Consider the following 17,479-nt stretch of genomic DNA (forward strand, 5'->3'; position numbering starts at 1 on the left):
CAGAGCACTTGCCTAGCATGTGTAAGGCACTGGGTTTGATTCTCAGCATCACATATAAATAAATAAATAAATAAAGGTCCATCAATAAAAAATATATATTAAAAAATATATATATTCAGCCTCCATACCCTGTGTAACTCTACACACTCTTAAGTGCATGCTGGGATTGCTAAAATTGTCTAGGTGAATAAGGTACATTTCAAAAGGTAGTTTATTCTCATAGTTGATTTAAAGGGAAGCTTCTGGTCCCTAGACAGGAACTTGAACTCAGAAGATTGTTCCTCATGACTTTATTCCTTTCTCTTTCTTGAATTTATATTTACAGGAAGCATTCTTTTTTTTTTTGAGAGAGAGAGAGAGAGAGAGAGAGAATTTTAATATTTATTTTTTAGTTATTGGCGGACACAACATCTTTGTTTTGTATGTGGTGCTGAGGATCGAACCCGGGCCGCACCCATGCCAGGCAAGTGCGCTACCACTTGAGCCATATCCCCAGCCCAAAAGGAAGCATTCTTAAACTTGGTTTTTTAGGGGTTTTTTTGGTTTTATTTTGCACCAAGGATCCCTCCCCTGGTAAAGTGTATGTACCCCCCAACCTCTTTCTCAGAATGCTTTTAAAATGCATTAAATAAAATGAAAGGACTACAAAGAAAACAAATTTATAATATTCAATTCTAAACATACTTTAAAATTTAATAATAATGTATTTGTCCCCTTGTTAAAATAGCAAATAGGACATAGCATAAGGTATAAGAGCAACCATCATGATGAGCAAAAATAGATTAATACAATTGCAATTATAAGTTAACAGAAGGTAAAATATTTGTGATCTTTTAATTATAGTCATGAATACTGCTAATACAATGGGCAGTTTACTGCCTTTATAATTGAAAGAACTGCTCAATTTGTTAGATATTAGTGAAAATGAATGTGACTTTTCTCCCAAAGCATATTCACACACTCCTATAACTCCTTGTTAATTTCTGGCTTAATGAAATAAATAGAAATATCAAGGATGACACTATGGATTATAAGATATGCCTAGCACAAGCTAATGTTTTAACTACGTTTACTTTTCTTTTTTCTTCTTTTCTTGGTCCTGGACTGAACCCACTGAATAACATCTCCATCGCTTTTTATTTCTTGAGACAGGCTCTAGCTAAGTTGTTGAGGCTGACCTTGAACTTGTGATCCTCCTTCCTGCCTCAGCCTCCTCAGTTGCTAGAATTGTAGGGCATGCGCCTTCGTGCCTGGATTTACTTTCCTTTTTAACATTTTGACATCTGCTAAAATTTCATTTTGTTTTAGGCTTGATGGAATATTAAAATAAGACTTCAGTAACAAACCTCTATGATGTGTACTTTTGGGGGGGGAGGGGGGTGGGGAACTGGGGACTGAACTCAGTGGCACTCAACCACTGAGCCACACCCCTCGCCCTATTTTGTGTTTTATTTAGAGACAGGTACTCAGTTGCTTAGCACCTCACTTTTTGCTGAGGCTGGCTTTGAACTCGAGTTCCTCCTGTCTCAGCCTCCCAAGCTGCTGGGATTACCGTGCGCAACAACCCCCAGCATGTGTACATATTTGATGTTTCATTTTATACATGCTTGGGTGGGGTTAAAAGAGGAAAACGTGGAAGCTAGAGAAGAAGGAAAAGGATTTACTCATGAAAATCAAAGAGACAGCAATAGATCATAGGGTCAGAGGAGGGGAGGGAGGGAGAAAGTGCAGGGTAGTGATATTGACCAAATTATTCTGTTATATTTTGCACATAAGAATACTTATCAACAAATCCCACCATTATGTATAACTATAATGCACCAATAAAAAATGTGGAGGGGGGGGGAGTTCTCATTCAACAACAAAAGGAGGAAAAAAGGGAAAAAAGTGATTAATACCTTGTCACCCTCACCCTGGAGCTAGACTCATGATGGCAGTAGCTATACATGATTGACCAACACACTCATACTGATACTGAAAATGTTCATTTTATTTTATTTTATTTTATTTTAAATATTTATTTCTTTTTAGTTCTCGGCGGACACAACATCATTGTTGGTATGTGGTGCTGAGGATCGAACCTGGGCTGCATGCACACCAGGCGAGCGCGCTACCGCTTGAGCCACATCCCCAGCCCCAAAATGTTCATTTTATAAAAACTACCAATTTAAGAGTTGTGATACATTGGGGCTGGGGTTTATGGCTCAGCAGTAGAGTGCTTGCCCAGCACAAGTGAGGCACTGGGTTCAAACCTCAACACCACATAAAAATGAAATACACATAGTATGTTCACCTACAACTAAAAAATAAATATTTTTTTAAAAAGAACTGTCATACAGGGGCTGGGATTGTAGCTCAGCAGTAGAGCGCTCGCCTAGCACGTGCAAGACCCTGGGTTCGATCCTCTGCACCACATAAAAAAATAAATAAAGGTATTGTGTCCAATTACAACAAGAAAATATTAAAAAAAAAAGAACTGTGATACATATGAGCACATACCTGTAATAATTCCAGGGTCATGGGAATATTCTTAAGCTCTTTCAGCAAATCCAATGCTCCAGCCTATAAAATAGAATAATTTTATATTAAATTCCCATAATACTGAAGCAGGGACAAGTCAAATAAATCATTTACAATGGCTCATTAATTCATGTGAGAACAAAGATAAACATATGCATAAACACATACACAGTATCTCTCAAATGAGGGTTGAAACTCATCAGAAGATCATAAAATCCACTTATGGATCCTAAATTATCACCAGTACTTTTGAAGTAGTTGATAGGGACAATTTTGTGAAAGTATTTGTTTATATGTGTATTTTGAACAGAAATATAAAATTTCCAAATTTCCATGGAGACTACCTGCCTGAGAAAGGAACCAACCTTGAGAAAGTGAGAGTGAGGTCCAAAGATGCTGCAGCCTTTCTATCATTCACCCATGTACAGAAAGTGTAGTAAAGGTTATCTCTGCTAAAATCCTTTTTGTTATTATTTTTTAATTTGTTTTAATTAGTTATACCTGACAGTAGAATGCATTTATGCGTTGATATATCATACATAGATGGGATATAATTTCTCATTTTTCTGAGTGTACATGTTGCAGAATCATATTGGTCATGCATTCACATACATACATACAGTAATAACATCTGTTTCATTCTACTATCCTTCCTATCCCCACACATCCCCTCCCCTCCCCTCCCTTCACTTCCCTCTACCTAATCTAAGGTAACTCTATTCCTCTCTAGTGCCCCCCCCCCCCCCCCGCCTTATTGTGAATTAGCATCCACAGAGAAAACATTCGGCCTTTGGTTTTGTAGGATTGGCTTATTTTGCTTATCATGATATTCTCCAACTCCATTCTTAAAAATCTAGTATCTCAGTCTGTCACAAGAACATACTATTTTCCTGGTTCCTGCAAAGTAGATAAGAACTGAATCTGAAAGAAAATTCAAAATTAAGATCTATGTTAAGCCTATAATCCTATCCATTCTCAATTCTCATCTGAAGTCAAAAGCTTTACCACGAAAGATGATAGAGGGAAGAAATAAGAGACTCATGGTAGAATAACAGAAAGCACCTAAATTTAAGAAAGGATGAGAACCAAGAGTACCACCTATAGTTTTTGGCCAAACATTTCAATTGGATACTTATTTAATATCATATTTCATGTCATACATGCACTTAATCATATTTTATTTAGAGTAATATTTACTTAATATACTATATTTAAACACATCATCAACTAGCAATAAAGGAAAAACTATTAAATTATGATACAAGTTTCTTAAAACTATTTTTAATTTTTGCTTACTAAAAGAATTTTTTAGACTTGAAATTTTTAATCATGTCACTTTTTATATATATAAAATTAAAAATGAGCAAAACAAACTGGCTAAAGCATTCATTAAACTACTTCACATTCAGAATTAGATGCTTATGAATCCTTTTTTTTTTTCCACTCAGATTCAACATATTTGTTTTTAGCCCCCAAAGAATTTTATCAAAATACTAGTAATTCATAAAAGGGATAAGACCATTAGCCCTCAGGCTGCCTTTGTAGTGTGTAGAGCAATTTTTCACTTCCACTGCTGTTCATAAACATTTAGTCCCTCAGGGTTCAAGAGTGCTCCACTAACGTCTCTCAGATTTTCTTCTAAGCCAATGACATCCATTCCACAGGTTATGATACTGGGTTTGATGTTCTGCTTGTGAAAGTACATCACAACTGTCATCTGTCAACAATACTGGTAAAATCCTGCTTTTCAAAATAACTAAAATCTAAAAACTAGGTATCTTACAAATCAACAAAACACAGCATATGAGGAGGTGGGGGGAATCCCAGAGCATGCCCCTCACTACATACCATGAAAGAACAAGCAAGAACTTTCATGATATGCTATTTCCTAAATAAAAATCAAATAAAGGCTTCCACCTACGTAATTGCTCCATTTGAAGTTGATTCACAGAATAAAACAACAATAACTTTTCTTGGGGCTGGGGATGTGGCTCAAGAGGTAGCGCGCTCGCCTGGCATGCGTGCGGCCTGGGTTCGAACCTCAGCACCACATACCAACAAAGATGTTGTGTCCGCCGAGAACTAAAAAAATAAAAATATTAAAAATTCTCTCTCTCTCTCTCTCTCTCTCCTCTCTCTCTCTTAAAAAAAAAACAATAACTTTTCTTCTGGCAACATAAATAAAGTTCATTTTATTTCATTTATTTTTTTCTTTTTTGTGTGGTGCTAGGGATTGAACTCAGGGCCTTGCACATGCTGGACAAGCTCTCTGCCACTGAGAATATATACCCAGCCTACTTTCTATTTTATTGTATTTTGAAACAGGTTCTCCCTAAGTTGCCCAACCTGACCTCCAACTTGCAATCCTCCTGTCTCAGCCTCCCAAGTAGCTGGGATTACAGACATGCACACCACAGCATTCAGCTAGATCATTTTAACTTAATTCAGTACCTCATAAATAAAATTTTAAGTTCAACAGGAATGACAAAACAGGTTATTACAAAGGGTTTAATTATTCATTGCTTCCAGATACCTTTTGATCTTAAAATGCTATAAATTCTTTTTATTCAGAGGCACTGAAAAACTGTTAGAAAAGAAAACTAACATCAACTTGTAATTTATTATTAAACAAAAATTTCTACAGAATTACACTATGGGGAGCAACTGAGGTCTTCAACTGCTTATTTGCAAATCCCAAGACCAAAAACTTTCAAAAATCCAAAAAGTTATAGATTTTTCATAGGATTTTAATAACTCATTTGGTAGCAAAACCTAATCTCAGCAGATGTAAAGTTATTTATATTCTACTTATCCTACTTAAAAGTAAGAGTACTACATTTCACTATGGAGATGTTAATATCTGATTACTAAAAACTGCCCAGATTTAACTAGAGGGTGTTACATAATATGACAGACCATATTATTTTATAAAATCTGAAAAAATTGAATTCCTTAATAGATCAGACCACAAGGGCTTTAACAGATTGTGGACCTGTGTCCTCTATATACCAAGGGCATTACTCCTACCCACATCTCTGCTGACTTTCTGATCCATTTCTGACTACAGATCAATTAGAAAGGAAGAAAAAAAAAATTATACTTCTAGGATTTTCTTAAAAAAGGAGTCTCTCTCCTGAGGCTTATATAATGCCATCTGGCATACTTAAAGTTGATTCTTCTAACACATCAGCAATATGACATTTGGCTTAGGTTGTTTGCCAAGTAGAAGCAGTAGATTGCATTAATTTCATTACTTTCCTTTCTATTCAGGCCTCTTTAATGAGATTGGTTTTAGAGATATATCTTGGCAGTAAGAAAAAAGCTACATTAACACATAAAAAAACTATGACCCTTTTCTCATAATTACACTGTTTTCTAACCAACTGAGACAATATTTCCGTGCTGAAGATGTAACTTAGATATAGAAAGTTTGCCCAGCATGCACAAGGCCCTGGGTTCAACTCCTAGTAGTAGTAGTAGTAGTAGTAGTAATAATGATGATGATGATGATGATAATAATAATAATAATTCACTAAGTTTCTTTAAGAAACAACTATGATGATCTGAATGAGTGAAACTGGCAAAAAGCAGATGAGTATTGCCATTAATTTAATAACAACCACCTTAGGTATTTACAGTATGCCAGGTAGTGTGTGAAGTACTTTACATGTATTATTTCATTCCACCTTCATATTAAATACTATGGACACAGGAAATCTGGCATCTTCACTTTGCAGATTAAAAAAAAATGGAAACAAGAAGTGTTAAGAAACTTGAACGAGGTCATATGATTACTAACTAGAAAAGGTGAGATTTACCTCATTTCTATCAAATTATACTCCATTGCCTCTCAATAAATACTGATTACACTATGTACCAAGTGCTGCTCTGTTCCAAGCCAAGGTTACAGCAGTGCACAAGATAGAAACCCTTTTAACTTCAGGAAATTTTATTTTATTTTGATGCTGGGGTCTAAACCCAGGGCCTGACACTCTGCCACTGAGCATATGAGTGGCATACTCACATACATATGAGTCCCAGGCAATTTTAAAATGAACAAAAATCTTTGAGTATCTACTTCAAATTCTCAATTATAAAGGGGTAAAAAAAAAAAAAAGAAAAGAAAAGAAAAACAACTTAAACCCAGAAATGGCAACTGACTTGCCCAAAGTCGCACCGGTGGGTAGTATAACAGCAAATACAAGAACTACAGTCTTCTGACTCTCACATTTCCACTTCCCATTCTACTACTCCACCAATGCTACTGGCAGTACTGCTCTGTGAACTCAAGTGAACAGCATTATCAAACAAGAAGCTGCATTCTAGGGCTGGGGTTATAAGCTTAGTGGTACAGCACTTGCCTAGCATTTGTGAGGCATTGGGTTCACTCCCCAGCACCACAAATAAATAAATAAAGTTCTATCAACAACTTAAAAAAAGAATTTTTTTTAAAGAAAAAGAAGCTGCATTCTATCCTTTCCCAATCATCACTTGCCTCCAAATGTCAAGTTGATTATATTGCAACATCTCTTATAGATAATGATGCAAGAGAAAGAAAGACTTGACTCTGTTACTTCCAAAGTCATACATTCAGTTGACAGTACTGGCTGAAAACTAAGCTATAGCTATCACACTATTTTATTACACTGTGGGTGCTTCTGTTAACAGAAATAAGTGCTTTTATAAAACACAGTATTCAAATTTGTACTGAGTGCCCAGTATGTACAAGACTATAAGATACAAACATTCCTCTCAAGGAGATTTAAAAAGGGAACAAGAAAGGCCTTAAAAAGTAAGAACATGGCTATATATTCAAATCCATACTCTTGTTTCCTAATTATATGACCTTGGGAATGTTACTTGTCCCCATTAAACTTCAACTTCTTTATAAGCATAATACACTGACATGAGTAGGTAAAATGATCAAATGAGACAACAGATGAAGTATCAAAATAGAGAGGGCCTGACATATAGGAGACTGTTAATAGAAGTGCAAAAATATAAAATTTATTTCTACCATAAAGAGCCATAAGGCAGCATTTTAAGTGAGCATATTTACGTTCAATCAATTCAAACACTTTTCAGGATTTAAGATGAGACTGCAAGGTTAAAAAAATTAAGAGGTTATTCACATTTTAAAAAAATAAAATACTAAATTATAAATTTTTGAGTTATAGCTCAGAAACATTACTATAAAATTAAGAATTCTAATTTCACTATACCTTCTCAAACTTATAACTACACTACACAAGAAACATAAGCAACAAAACAAAAAATACATAAATTCAACTTCATCAAAATTAAGCTTTTGGGGGGCTGGGGCTAGGGCTCAGTGCCTAGCATGCACGAGGCACTGGGTTCGATCCTTAGCACCAAGAAAATGTAAATTAAAGGATCACAAGTTGGAAGTCAGCCTCAGCAACTTAGGGAGACCCTCTCTCAAAAGTAAAATATAAAAACAGTACTGAGTTCAATCCCCAGCACCACACACACACACAAAAAAAGTGTCAGTACAGTGGAGTACTAGTCAACAAAAGCAATCAAAAAGAAGTCACATTAGCCTTTAAAACATTATATACTAAGTGAAAGAAGCCAGTCATAAAAGACCACATGATTTCACTGATATGAAATTTCCAGAATAGGCAAATACTTAGAGACACAAAGCATATAGTGGTTCTGACCAGAGTTTTAACCTCCTAAATTCTCATTTTTAGGATAAGAATAATACTTATCTTACAAAACTGTCTGAGCAATAAAAGAGCTAAGGTAGCTTAACACTGTACTTGGCAGAATACTTGGCTGAGTAACAGCATATCATTTATTGTGCTAAGTGTGACATCTACAGTTCTATTAAAACAATACTCAAAAACAGCACTTAAATTTGTTAAGTGAAATAACAATTATTACTCTTCAAGCAAAGTTTCCTCTCATCATATAAAAGTACAAAATACAACACATAAGAGAAAAATCCACACACCACGGGGGGGGGGGAAATCTTCCTTAATTCTACAACCCCCCAAACAACTTCTGAACATTTAGAAAGGAATCTGTGGGTTGATTAGGTACATTAGGGAGAGGGAAGGATTGTCACTCTGACCTTTCTCTTTATTTCATCAGCCTGTCTGAATTTCTAAAGGATAGACAGGAAAACGAAAGAGAAACAAAAACATTTTTAAAGCAAATTTTACCTGTCTTTGGGAGAGGGGGACAAGTTTTCATACTGGTTAAGTTTTGAACTATCAGAAAACTTATCTGATATGAAAAATTGGACTTGAAGATTATCTGGAGTTTATTCTTATTCTCTCCCAGATGGATTTACTAAATATCAATCTGAGAACTGAAGATAAATACACACTTCTCTTCTTCATACTTGTCCACTAAAGAATTTCTTATTTTAAGAAATATATAATACAAAGAAAGGGAAGATAGAAAAACAAACGCCTAATGTATTAGATGATTAAAGGATACACACATAACCTGAATTAAGAGGAAAAAAATCATATATTTTTCTCCCCATGGAAGCTTCTACAGTGAAAATCTTCAGAACTCCAGGAAGAGAAGAAATTTCCCAATTTCAAAATTTCAAAATAACAGAATGCTAAACCTATCAAATAAATAAAACTCATCACTTTCGGTGAAGAATTAAAAAAACAGCTGAATCAATTTTAAAAAATGGTACAAGTAATATTTGGAACAGAAAACAAACAGGAAATACTTTAAAAGGCCAAACTTGCAAATACAGATTATCAGGGCACAAAATAAAATGCTGGGTAATGCACCTGTTGATGGAAAAAGAGGAACATAGGATGTTTGAAATCTAAAATATTTTGTATTAACACTAATTCCTAATCTGGTGGTGATGTAGAAAGCAAGCTGTACAGTAGAAAACCCAGTTCCTGGCTTAATCCAAATTCCACAGTACTTAGTTTAAATAGGAGCACTTAATGTTTGATTTCAGTTATCTGTAAAGCAGATATACCTTAGTACCCACAGCTGCATTATGAATCACAAAAGAATTTTGGGTAGATGGTTTGCAACTCTACGTGCTGTGTGGGACTCGGAGCACCCGGTTTTTTTTTTTTTTTGTTTGTTTGTTTGTTTGTTTGTTTGTTTGGTTTTGTTCACAATAGTTTGACATGGAGTTTACTTCAAAAGTGAGAGAAAATGATTTCAGACACATCCATAGTGAAAATGTGAACAAGGAGAAACACATTCGGGTGAAGACAGTCATGGAAGTTTGGCTAAAAGATGACTCTGAAGCCAAGGGCCTGAAAGTGGTACACAGAGGTCGACAAAAAGTAGAAACTGGTTGTAGGACGACCTCACACAAATGAGAACACGTTCACAGTGACACCCGTCAATAACAAGATAACACGACAGCCACTCAGAAAGTACCCAGAAACATTTGTCCAAATCCATCCCTGGTTAGGATGTGTGCTTTAATCACAGCTCTTTTGTACGCCAAAATCCACTTTTTAAAAATAATAATAATAATAATAATGTTTAGCCACTTGCATGAGACGGGCATTTTTTTCCTACCTTTTTAATTGCTAACCAAACCTGTAATGCAGTTTCCGTAACCAAACAGACGTTTAACCCTCTTCAAAAATAAGATCCCGGCGACTGACGTTTTAGCCCCTGATGTCTAAAACCGGTCAGAGGCCTCCCTTGGAGGCAGTTTCTAGTGGCTGACCACCGGCCAGCGCCGAGTGTATTCTTCCCGACAGCGAGAGCTTTCTTGACTCTTGGATTCTTCTGCTACGTAAAGGAGGTTTTACGACCACTAAAGTTTCCAATCAGAAGAGAAGGTGCCCTAATTCCTAACCCGATCAGCCTCACTGCGCTGGACCAACAAGAAGGGACCGAGAACCGGCCTTAACGCCGGCGGCCGGGAGACCGCGTGCCCTCGCCTTTCCGCGCACTCGGGCGCGGTTGGCGCCGGGTTGCGGCGTCGAAGACTCCAGAGCCGGGTGTGAAGGGCCGAGAGAGCCCTCAGGGCCGCGGCCCGGCCGACGCGGCCTCCCTTTCAGCCCGCGCCCCGCGGCGCTCACCGCGTTCTTCTTCTGCACCATCTTGTCCATCTTCTTGGCAATACGAACCACCTCATCCTCCATGGCTCCCGCAGGTCTTCCCCACGCCCAGCCCGCTGGGGACGGGAAGCGGGCGAAGCTGGCGCTGAGGAGACGAAGGAGACGAGCTCGACGCCCGGCAAACCCCACTACAGCAGGCCGGGCCTAGGCCCTTCCTCCCACACCAGGCCGGCGGCAGCGGCTACAGAGGCGGCGTCAGAGGCTCCTCCCCCTGAAGACAGCGCCGGTCCAACTCGGCGCGCGCCGTGCAGGCACTACCAATCGCCCGCCGATATCCGAGGAGGGGCGGGGCGAGCTGACTCCCGCCAGGCAGGCGTCGATCCAGACGCCAGCAAAAGGGCGGCGGGCCAGTAGATACTGAAAGGTGGTGCATCTAGTTGCCGCCTTGGGCTGGGGCTCCGCCTCCTCACGGAGCCGGGGAGTTTCCCCTTCCCGCCTCTCCAGACAACCTGTAATGGTGGAAACCGCCCAGGTCCGTGTGTCTCCAAACTGAAGCTGGTTCTTCGAAAGGAACTTGGGCGGGCTTTAAAGTTTGTGAGAACCGGGGCACTTTCTCCACGGTAGACGGCTGTCGTGAAAAACACTCCCTCGTACCCACTGTTACACGTAATTGTATAAGGCGTTTCAAAACAGCTACATCATTTCATAGTTACAGGATTCGTCAGCTCTGGAGAACTGAGACCCAATTATGGAAATAGCAAGTTGAGTATAGTTGAATGACAGTTGACAGACACCCCATCAAAGAGACTAAGGCCTCCCTCACCTGCTTACGGAAATCGACCGTCAGTGGTTAAAGACTAACAAAAAGCCTAGGTAGAGAAGGGACAGGCGTGCTGCTCATAGTGGAGCCTATAGGCTCCTTCTAAAGGATTTTGCCTAATTACACCTTTTACCACCAACGCGTGCTATTTGCAGTCATAATCCTACTCGGAGTTTAATTATATTCATCAAAATCTACCGCCTAATTATATTTCTATACCGACAGAAGAGATTTTTTCCTAATTCTGACTCCCTCCTTTGCTGGGTGGGGTGGGGAGACAGAGTAGAATCATTTGGACTATTTCCCTCATTATTTTATTTATTTTTTAAATTATTTTTCACTACTGACTTCCAACTTAAATTATGGAAAGAATATGAGAAGTACCTGTTTCCATGGTATTTCTTGAATTTGTCTTAATGATTTTTATAAATATTCTGTGTCCGTCCCGAAAAGAATTTATATTCTATGAGGTAAATATGAATTTCTGTATGGACTCATCAGCCAGAAGTTGTACAGGTCCAATATTTATATTCCGGTTTGCTGTCTGCTTTGTGCATCAGTTAATGAATATGTTCTTTTAAAATTCCTTTTAGCCAGATACTGTGGCCCACACCAGTAATCCCAGCTAGTGGAAAGGCTGGAACAAGGAGGATCCCAAATCTGAGGCTGGCCTGGATAACTTGGTGAGATACTGTCTTAAAAAAAAAAAAAATGAAAAGAGTTTGGGATGTAGCTCAGAGCACTGCCTAGCATGTGCAAGGCACTGGGTTCCAAGGGGAAGGCGTGCCTTTAATAATTGTGTCATTTTGGTTCTTCCCACCCCCACCCCCCCATGAATCTGTTCATTGTTTGTTTGTTTGTTTTTACTGTGGTTACAATGCATATAAAATTTATCATTTTAGGGCTGGGATTGTGGCTCAGAGGTAGATCGCTCGCCTAGCACGTGGAAGGCCCTGGGTTTGATCCTCAGCAACACATAAAAATAAATAAATAAGATAAAGATATTGTGTCCAATTACAACTGAAAAGTAAATATTAAAAAAATATCATTTTAGCTATTTTAAAGTGTATAATTCAGTAGTATTTATAAAAATAATAGCCATCTCCACAAGATAGTTCCCAAAATTTTTCCAAAAATGTTCATCACCTCAAAAAGCAGCCCTATGTCAGTTAGGCATTCACTCTTGACTCTGTCTTCCTTCCAACCTTGGCAACCACTACCATTTCATATAATGGAATCAAACAATATGTCACCGTTTCTAACAGGCTTCTTTCATTGAGCATAATGTTTTCAAGGTTTACCTACACTGCAGCATGTATCCATATTTCGCTCCTTTTTATGACTGAATAATATTGCATTATGTGTATATACCATGTTTTGTTTGTTAAATTAATGGACATATGAGTTGCTTCTACTCCAATTTCATTCACATTTTCACTCTTGTAAGTAATGCTGTTCTGAACATTGTTGTACAAGCTATTGCATGAACACCTGTTTTCACTCCTATGGGAAATGTACCTAGAAGTGGTATATATGCTGGATACATATGTACCTTACCAAATGCTGGGTCCTTTTGTAATCTATGTTTAAATCGGAAGAACTGTCAATCTGTTGTCCACAGCAGCTGCACATTTCACACTCCCACTAGCAGTGTACTAGAGATCTGATTACTCCACATCCTTATCAACAATTGGTTTTGTCCATTTTTAAAATTTTAACCATCCTAGTAGGTGCTAAGTGGTTTTCTGATTTTAATTTGATTCGTATTTCCCTAACTACCAACACATAATGTTTGACAAATGTTAATGTATTTGTTGGTCATTTGTATATTTTCTTTGCCCAGTTCTTAACTGAGTTCTCTTTTCCTTGTTGAATTGTAACAGTTTTTATTTTATATTTTGAACATTAGATATATGATTTGTAAACATTGTTCCCATTCTGTGTTCTCTTGTTAGTGACCATTCTTGTACAAATCTTTCCATTTTATGGAAGTCCAATTCATCTATTTTTGTTGTTGTTGTTGTTGTTACCTTGTGCTCTCAGGGTCGAATCTCAGAAACAATTACCAAATCAAAAGTCATGAAGACTAACCATTGCCATTTTAACAATACTAAATCTTCCAATCATTTTAAATGAGATGTCTTTCCATTTATTGAAATGTAATTTAATTTTTGGACAATTTTTTGTAATTTTCAGTGTGTGACTTTTTTACCACTGACTAAATTTATTCGTGTTTTATTTTTTGGAATGCTATTACAAATGAAACTGTTTTTTTAGTTTCCCTTTCAAATTGTTTATTGCTAGCATACACAAATACAACTAATATTTTGGGGTTATTGTTTTATCCTTTAAATTTGCTAAATTGGCTTATTAGCGCTAATAGATTTTGTTTTTTGTTTTGGTACCGAAGATTGAACTACATACCACCCCTTTTATTTATTTATTTACTTTTATATTTTGATATGGGGTAGTGTACTCAGGGGCTCTTTACCACTGAGTTACATTCCCAGTTCTTTTTAATTTTTAATTTTGAGATAGGATCTCACTAAGTTGCTGAAGCTGACTCTAACTTGTAATCCTTCTGCCTCAGACTCTTAGTGTCTTGGTTTACAGGCATGTAGGACCAAGCCCATACAAGAAAAATAAAACTCTTTGCTTTTATAGCAATTTGTTTTTACAGTATGTTTTGTCTTTTACTTTAGTCACCCCAGCTCACTTTTGTTGCTATTTTCACAGAACACTTTTTTTTCTATTCTTCTACTTTTAATTTATTTGTATCTTTAGATCTAAAGGGTGTCTCTTGTAGACATCATATAGTTTTATCTCTTTTTTTAAAAAAATCAATTTTACCAATCTCTGCTTTCCAATTGAATAGTTTAATCCTATTATGTGCTAAATGTTTGGGTTCTCATTCCTAAATTTGTATGTTATAGTCCTACTCTCAAAGTGATAGTATTTGGAGATGGGGCCTGGGAGACTATTAGGTTTTGATCAGGTGATCAGGGTGGGACCATCATGATGGGATTAGTGCATTTACAAGAAAAGGAATTCGCTGGGCACGGTGGCACATGCCTGTAATCCCAGTGGCTCAAGAGGCTGAGCCAGGAGGATCCTGAGTTCAAAGCCAGCTTCAGCAAAAGCGAGGCACTAAGTGACTCAATGAGACTCTGTCTCTAAATAAAATACAAAATAGGGCTAGGGATGTGTCTCAGTGGGCAAGTGGCCCTGAATTCAATCCCCTGTACCCGTCCCCCCTCAAAAAAAAGAAAGAAAAGAAAAGGAAGAAATACCTCTCCATAAGCACACATGAAGAAAGACTACATGGATACACAGTGAAAAGGAGGCATGTACAAGCCAGGAAGTAGGTCCTCAATAGATGCTAAATCTACCTGCACCTTCAACTTCTAGACTCCAGAACTGTGAGAAACAAATTTCTGTTGTTTTGCTTACCCAGACCATTATATTTTGGTATAGAAGCCCAAGCAGACTAAGTCAGATCTATCTAAAGTGATTGCTAATACAGATTCTACCATTTTGCTCATTGTTTTTTGGTCCTCAATTGCTTCTATTACTTTCTTTTTTACTGATCCAGTTTTAATAGTATGCCATTTTATTCCTTTCTCATTTCCTTTTATAAATATTTTTAAATTTCTTTCTTAGTGGTTACCCTGAGGATTGTGATTAACATATTAAATTTATAATAATCTTGTTTAAATAATACCAGTTTAATTTCAATAATATGAAAATTCTCTACTCCTATACATTTCCATACTCCCTGTTTTGTGTAGTCTCAAATTGTCTCAAATTAAATATCTATACAATGTTTGCCCATCAACAGATTTATACCTAATGTTTTATGCATTTTGTGTTTTAAATTACATGAATTAATAAAAAGAGGAATTACAAGTCAAAAATATAACACTGATACTTACATTTCCCTATGTAGTTAGCAATAAACTCCTTTAGCTTCTTTCAGTCTATTAATTTCTTAGTTTTCCCTTAATTTTGAAGGATAGTATTGCCACAACCAGCATGACCAAATTAGTGGGTTCCAGCAAGAGGCAATGGAGGATTAGAAAAATAAAGACTCGCATAGGCAGATTTGATGATAACAGCCAGGATCCGGTGGATCTCTCTGAGGGAAAAGCAGGTCTAAAGAATTATGCCAGCAATCTTTATATATGTCTCATTAATCAGATTAAAGACTAAGCAAGCATTATTCTTTGTATTCATGGAAGTTACAGTGTTAGAAACATAATTCAGCTTATTCAGTGGTTACATTCTACAGTTATAATGTGCAATGGTAAGAGTTTTGTTTAGCTCTCGAAAGTCCATTGTTTAAATTACTGTTATGCAGCCAGGTTCAGGAGAAGCAGAGCTGGTAGAACATTATGGTTGTGTAGCAAGAGAGTTTCTTTATTCCCAGGAGCTATGTCCCTGAGATTAAGGTTGAAGCTGAAAAGACTCTTGCACAAAGCCTTCTCATTGCCAGAGCAACTAGGCATCCTACACCTTTGACACTTTCCCAGGCACCAAGCACACCACAGCCATGAAGTCATCAGAGACCCCAATCTCAGACACTGATCTCCCATTCTCTGTCACTACTCTCCACACAGTATTGCTGTATAGAATTGTTCATTGACTTATTTTTTTTTTCTTTTAGCACTTTAAATATATGTCATCCCACTGCTGCATGGCCTCTATGTTTTTTTTTTTTTTTTTACTGAGAATATTATTGAGGAATCCTTGTATATGATGAGTTGCCTTACTTGTGCTCGTTTCCAGCTTCTCTTTTTGTCTTTCAACAGTTTGATTACAAGTGGCTTATTGTGGATGGCTTTCAGTTTATTCTTCTTGGAATTCAGTAAGGTTCTTGCATGTGTAGATTCATATCTTTCATCAAATTTAGGATTTTAGGCACCATTATTTCTTCAAATATTCTTTCTGTTGCCCCTCTTTTCTATCTCCATCTAAGACTCCCATTATGTGTATGTTGGTACACATAATGTTAATAGTGTCCCCAAAGTTCCTTAGGCTCTGTTAATTCTCCTTTTTTCTTTTTTTTTTTTTAAGAGTGAGAGAGAGAGAGAGAGAGAGAGAGAGAGAGAATTTTTAATATTTATTTTTTTTTTTTTTTAGTTCTCGGCGGACACAACATCTTTGTTGGTATGTGGTGCTGAGGATCGAACCCGGGCCGCACGCATGCCGGGCGAGCGCGCTACCGCTTGAGCCACATCCCCAGCCCTCCTTTTTTCTTTCTATTCCTTAGACTGCCTAATTTCAATTGTCCCGTCTTTAAGTCTGATTCTTTCTTCTGTCTATTCAAATTGGCTGTTGAATTCTTCTAGTGAATTTTTCATTTCAGTTATTTTTATTTTAGCCTTTGATGTCTATTTGGTTCCTTTTTATAATTTTATCTCTGTATTAATATTCTCTAGTTATCGAGTTTGGATATGAAATGTCCCCCCTAAAGTTCATTTGTTGAAAGCATCCCCCATGCAGGGTCAGAGTGGGGCAATGCTTAGGGCTCTGAATTTATCAGTGGCTTAATCCATTTGCTGAATTAATTAATCAACTGATAAGTTAGTTGAATGGACTACTGGGAGGTCGGACATAGTTGTAGAAAGTAGGTGACTGGGGGCTTGTCCTAAAAGGCTTTGTCTTTCTCCTGGTTTATTTTCTCTCTCTATGGGTCTTTATCTTTGTCACTGTCTCTCTCTTTCCCCCTCTACTGTTGAGAGCCACAGCCAAAGGCGGCCCCAGCAAACTTCCAGCTGCCAGCAACATCTAGCTGATTGGCTCCTCTGCGTTGATGTTCATTGGGCTGCTTCCCTGCCCTTTCAGACCACGGAGCTGCTCATTGGGGGACTTCTTTGGCTCCGCCCATGCGACCCAGCCAATCGGCCTCAAGAGCAGGAGGATATGGGGAGGGGGTGAGGCTTGTGTTGGGGTGAGAGGCTTGTGGGAAGCCGGTGGTGGCAGTTGGGCTCTGAGGGATTTGCTGAGGAGCTGTTTTGTTTGGTGTGTAGTTCTAAAAATAAAGTTCATTTCTTTTGACAAGTGGCTCCTGAATTGTGCCCAGCCAGACTGCGGCATTTGGTGGCTCCCA

The 17,479-nt window shown here is 37.7% G+C and overlaps 1 protein-coding gene across 2 annotated transcripts in view; it reads right to left on the bottom strand.

The window, feature by feature from the left end:
• The window catches only part of LOC308633469 (transcription elongation factor A protein 1), a 103,973-nt gene that overhangs the window by 31,145 nt on the left and 55,349 nt on the right, over nucleotides 1–17,479 (bottom strand). Inside the window, exons 1-2 of one of the 2 annotated variants that reach the window (XM_081266285.1) lie at nucleotides 10,572–10,748; nucleotides 2,500–2,562 (exon numbers count right to left, since the gene is read on the bottom strand). In XM_081266285.1, the coding sequence (XP_081122411.1) occupies nucleotides 2,500–2,562; nucleotides 10,572–10,634 (126 nt within the window). In that variant the 5' untranslated portion in view covers nucleotides 10,635–10,748. Of the gene's footprint in view, nucleotides 1–2,499; nucleotides 2,563–10,571; nucleotides 10,749–17,479 lie in introns of those variants that run through there. The other variant, XM_081266286.1, reaches the window with a different exon arrangement.

The sequence above is a fragment of the Spermophilus citellus genome, assembly GCF_964194105.1.
Source record: "Spermophilus citellus genome assembly, chromosome: 14".
NCBI classification, from domain to species: domain Eukaryota; kingdom Metazoa; phylum Chordata; class Mammalia; order Rodentia; family Sciuridae; genus Spermophilus; species Spermophilus citellus.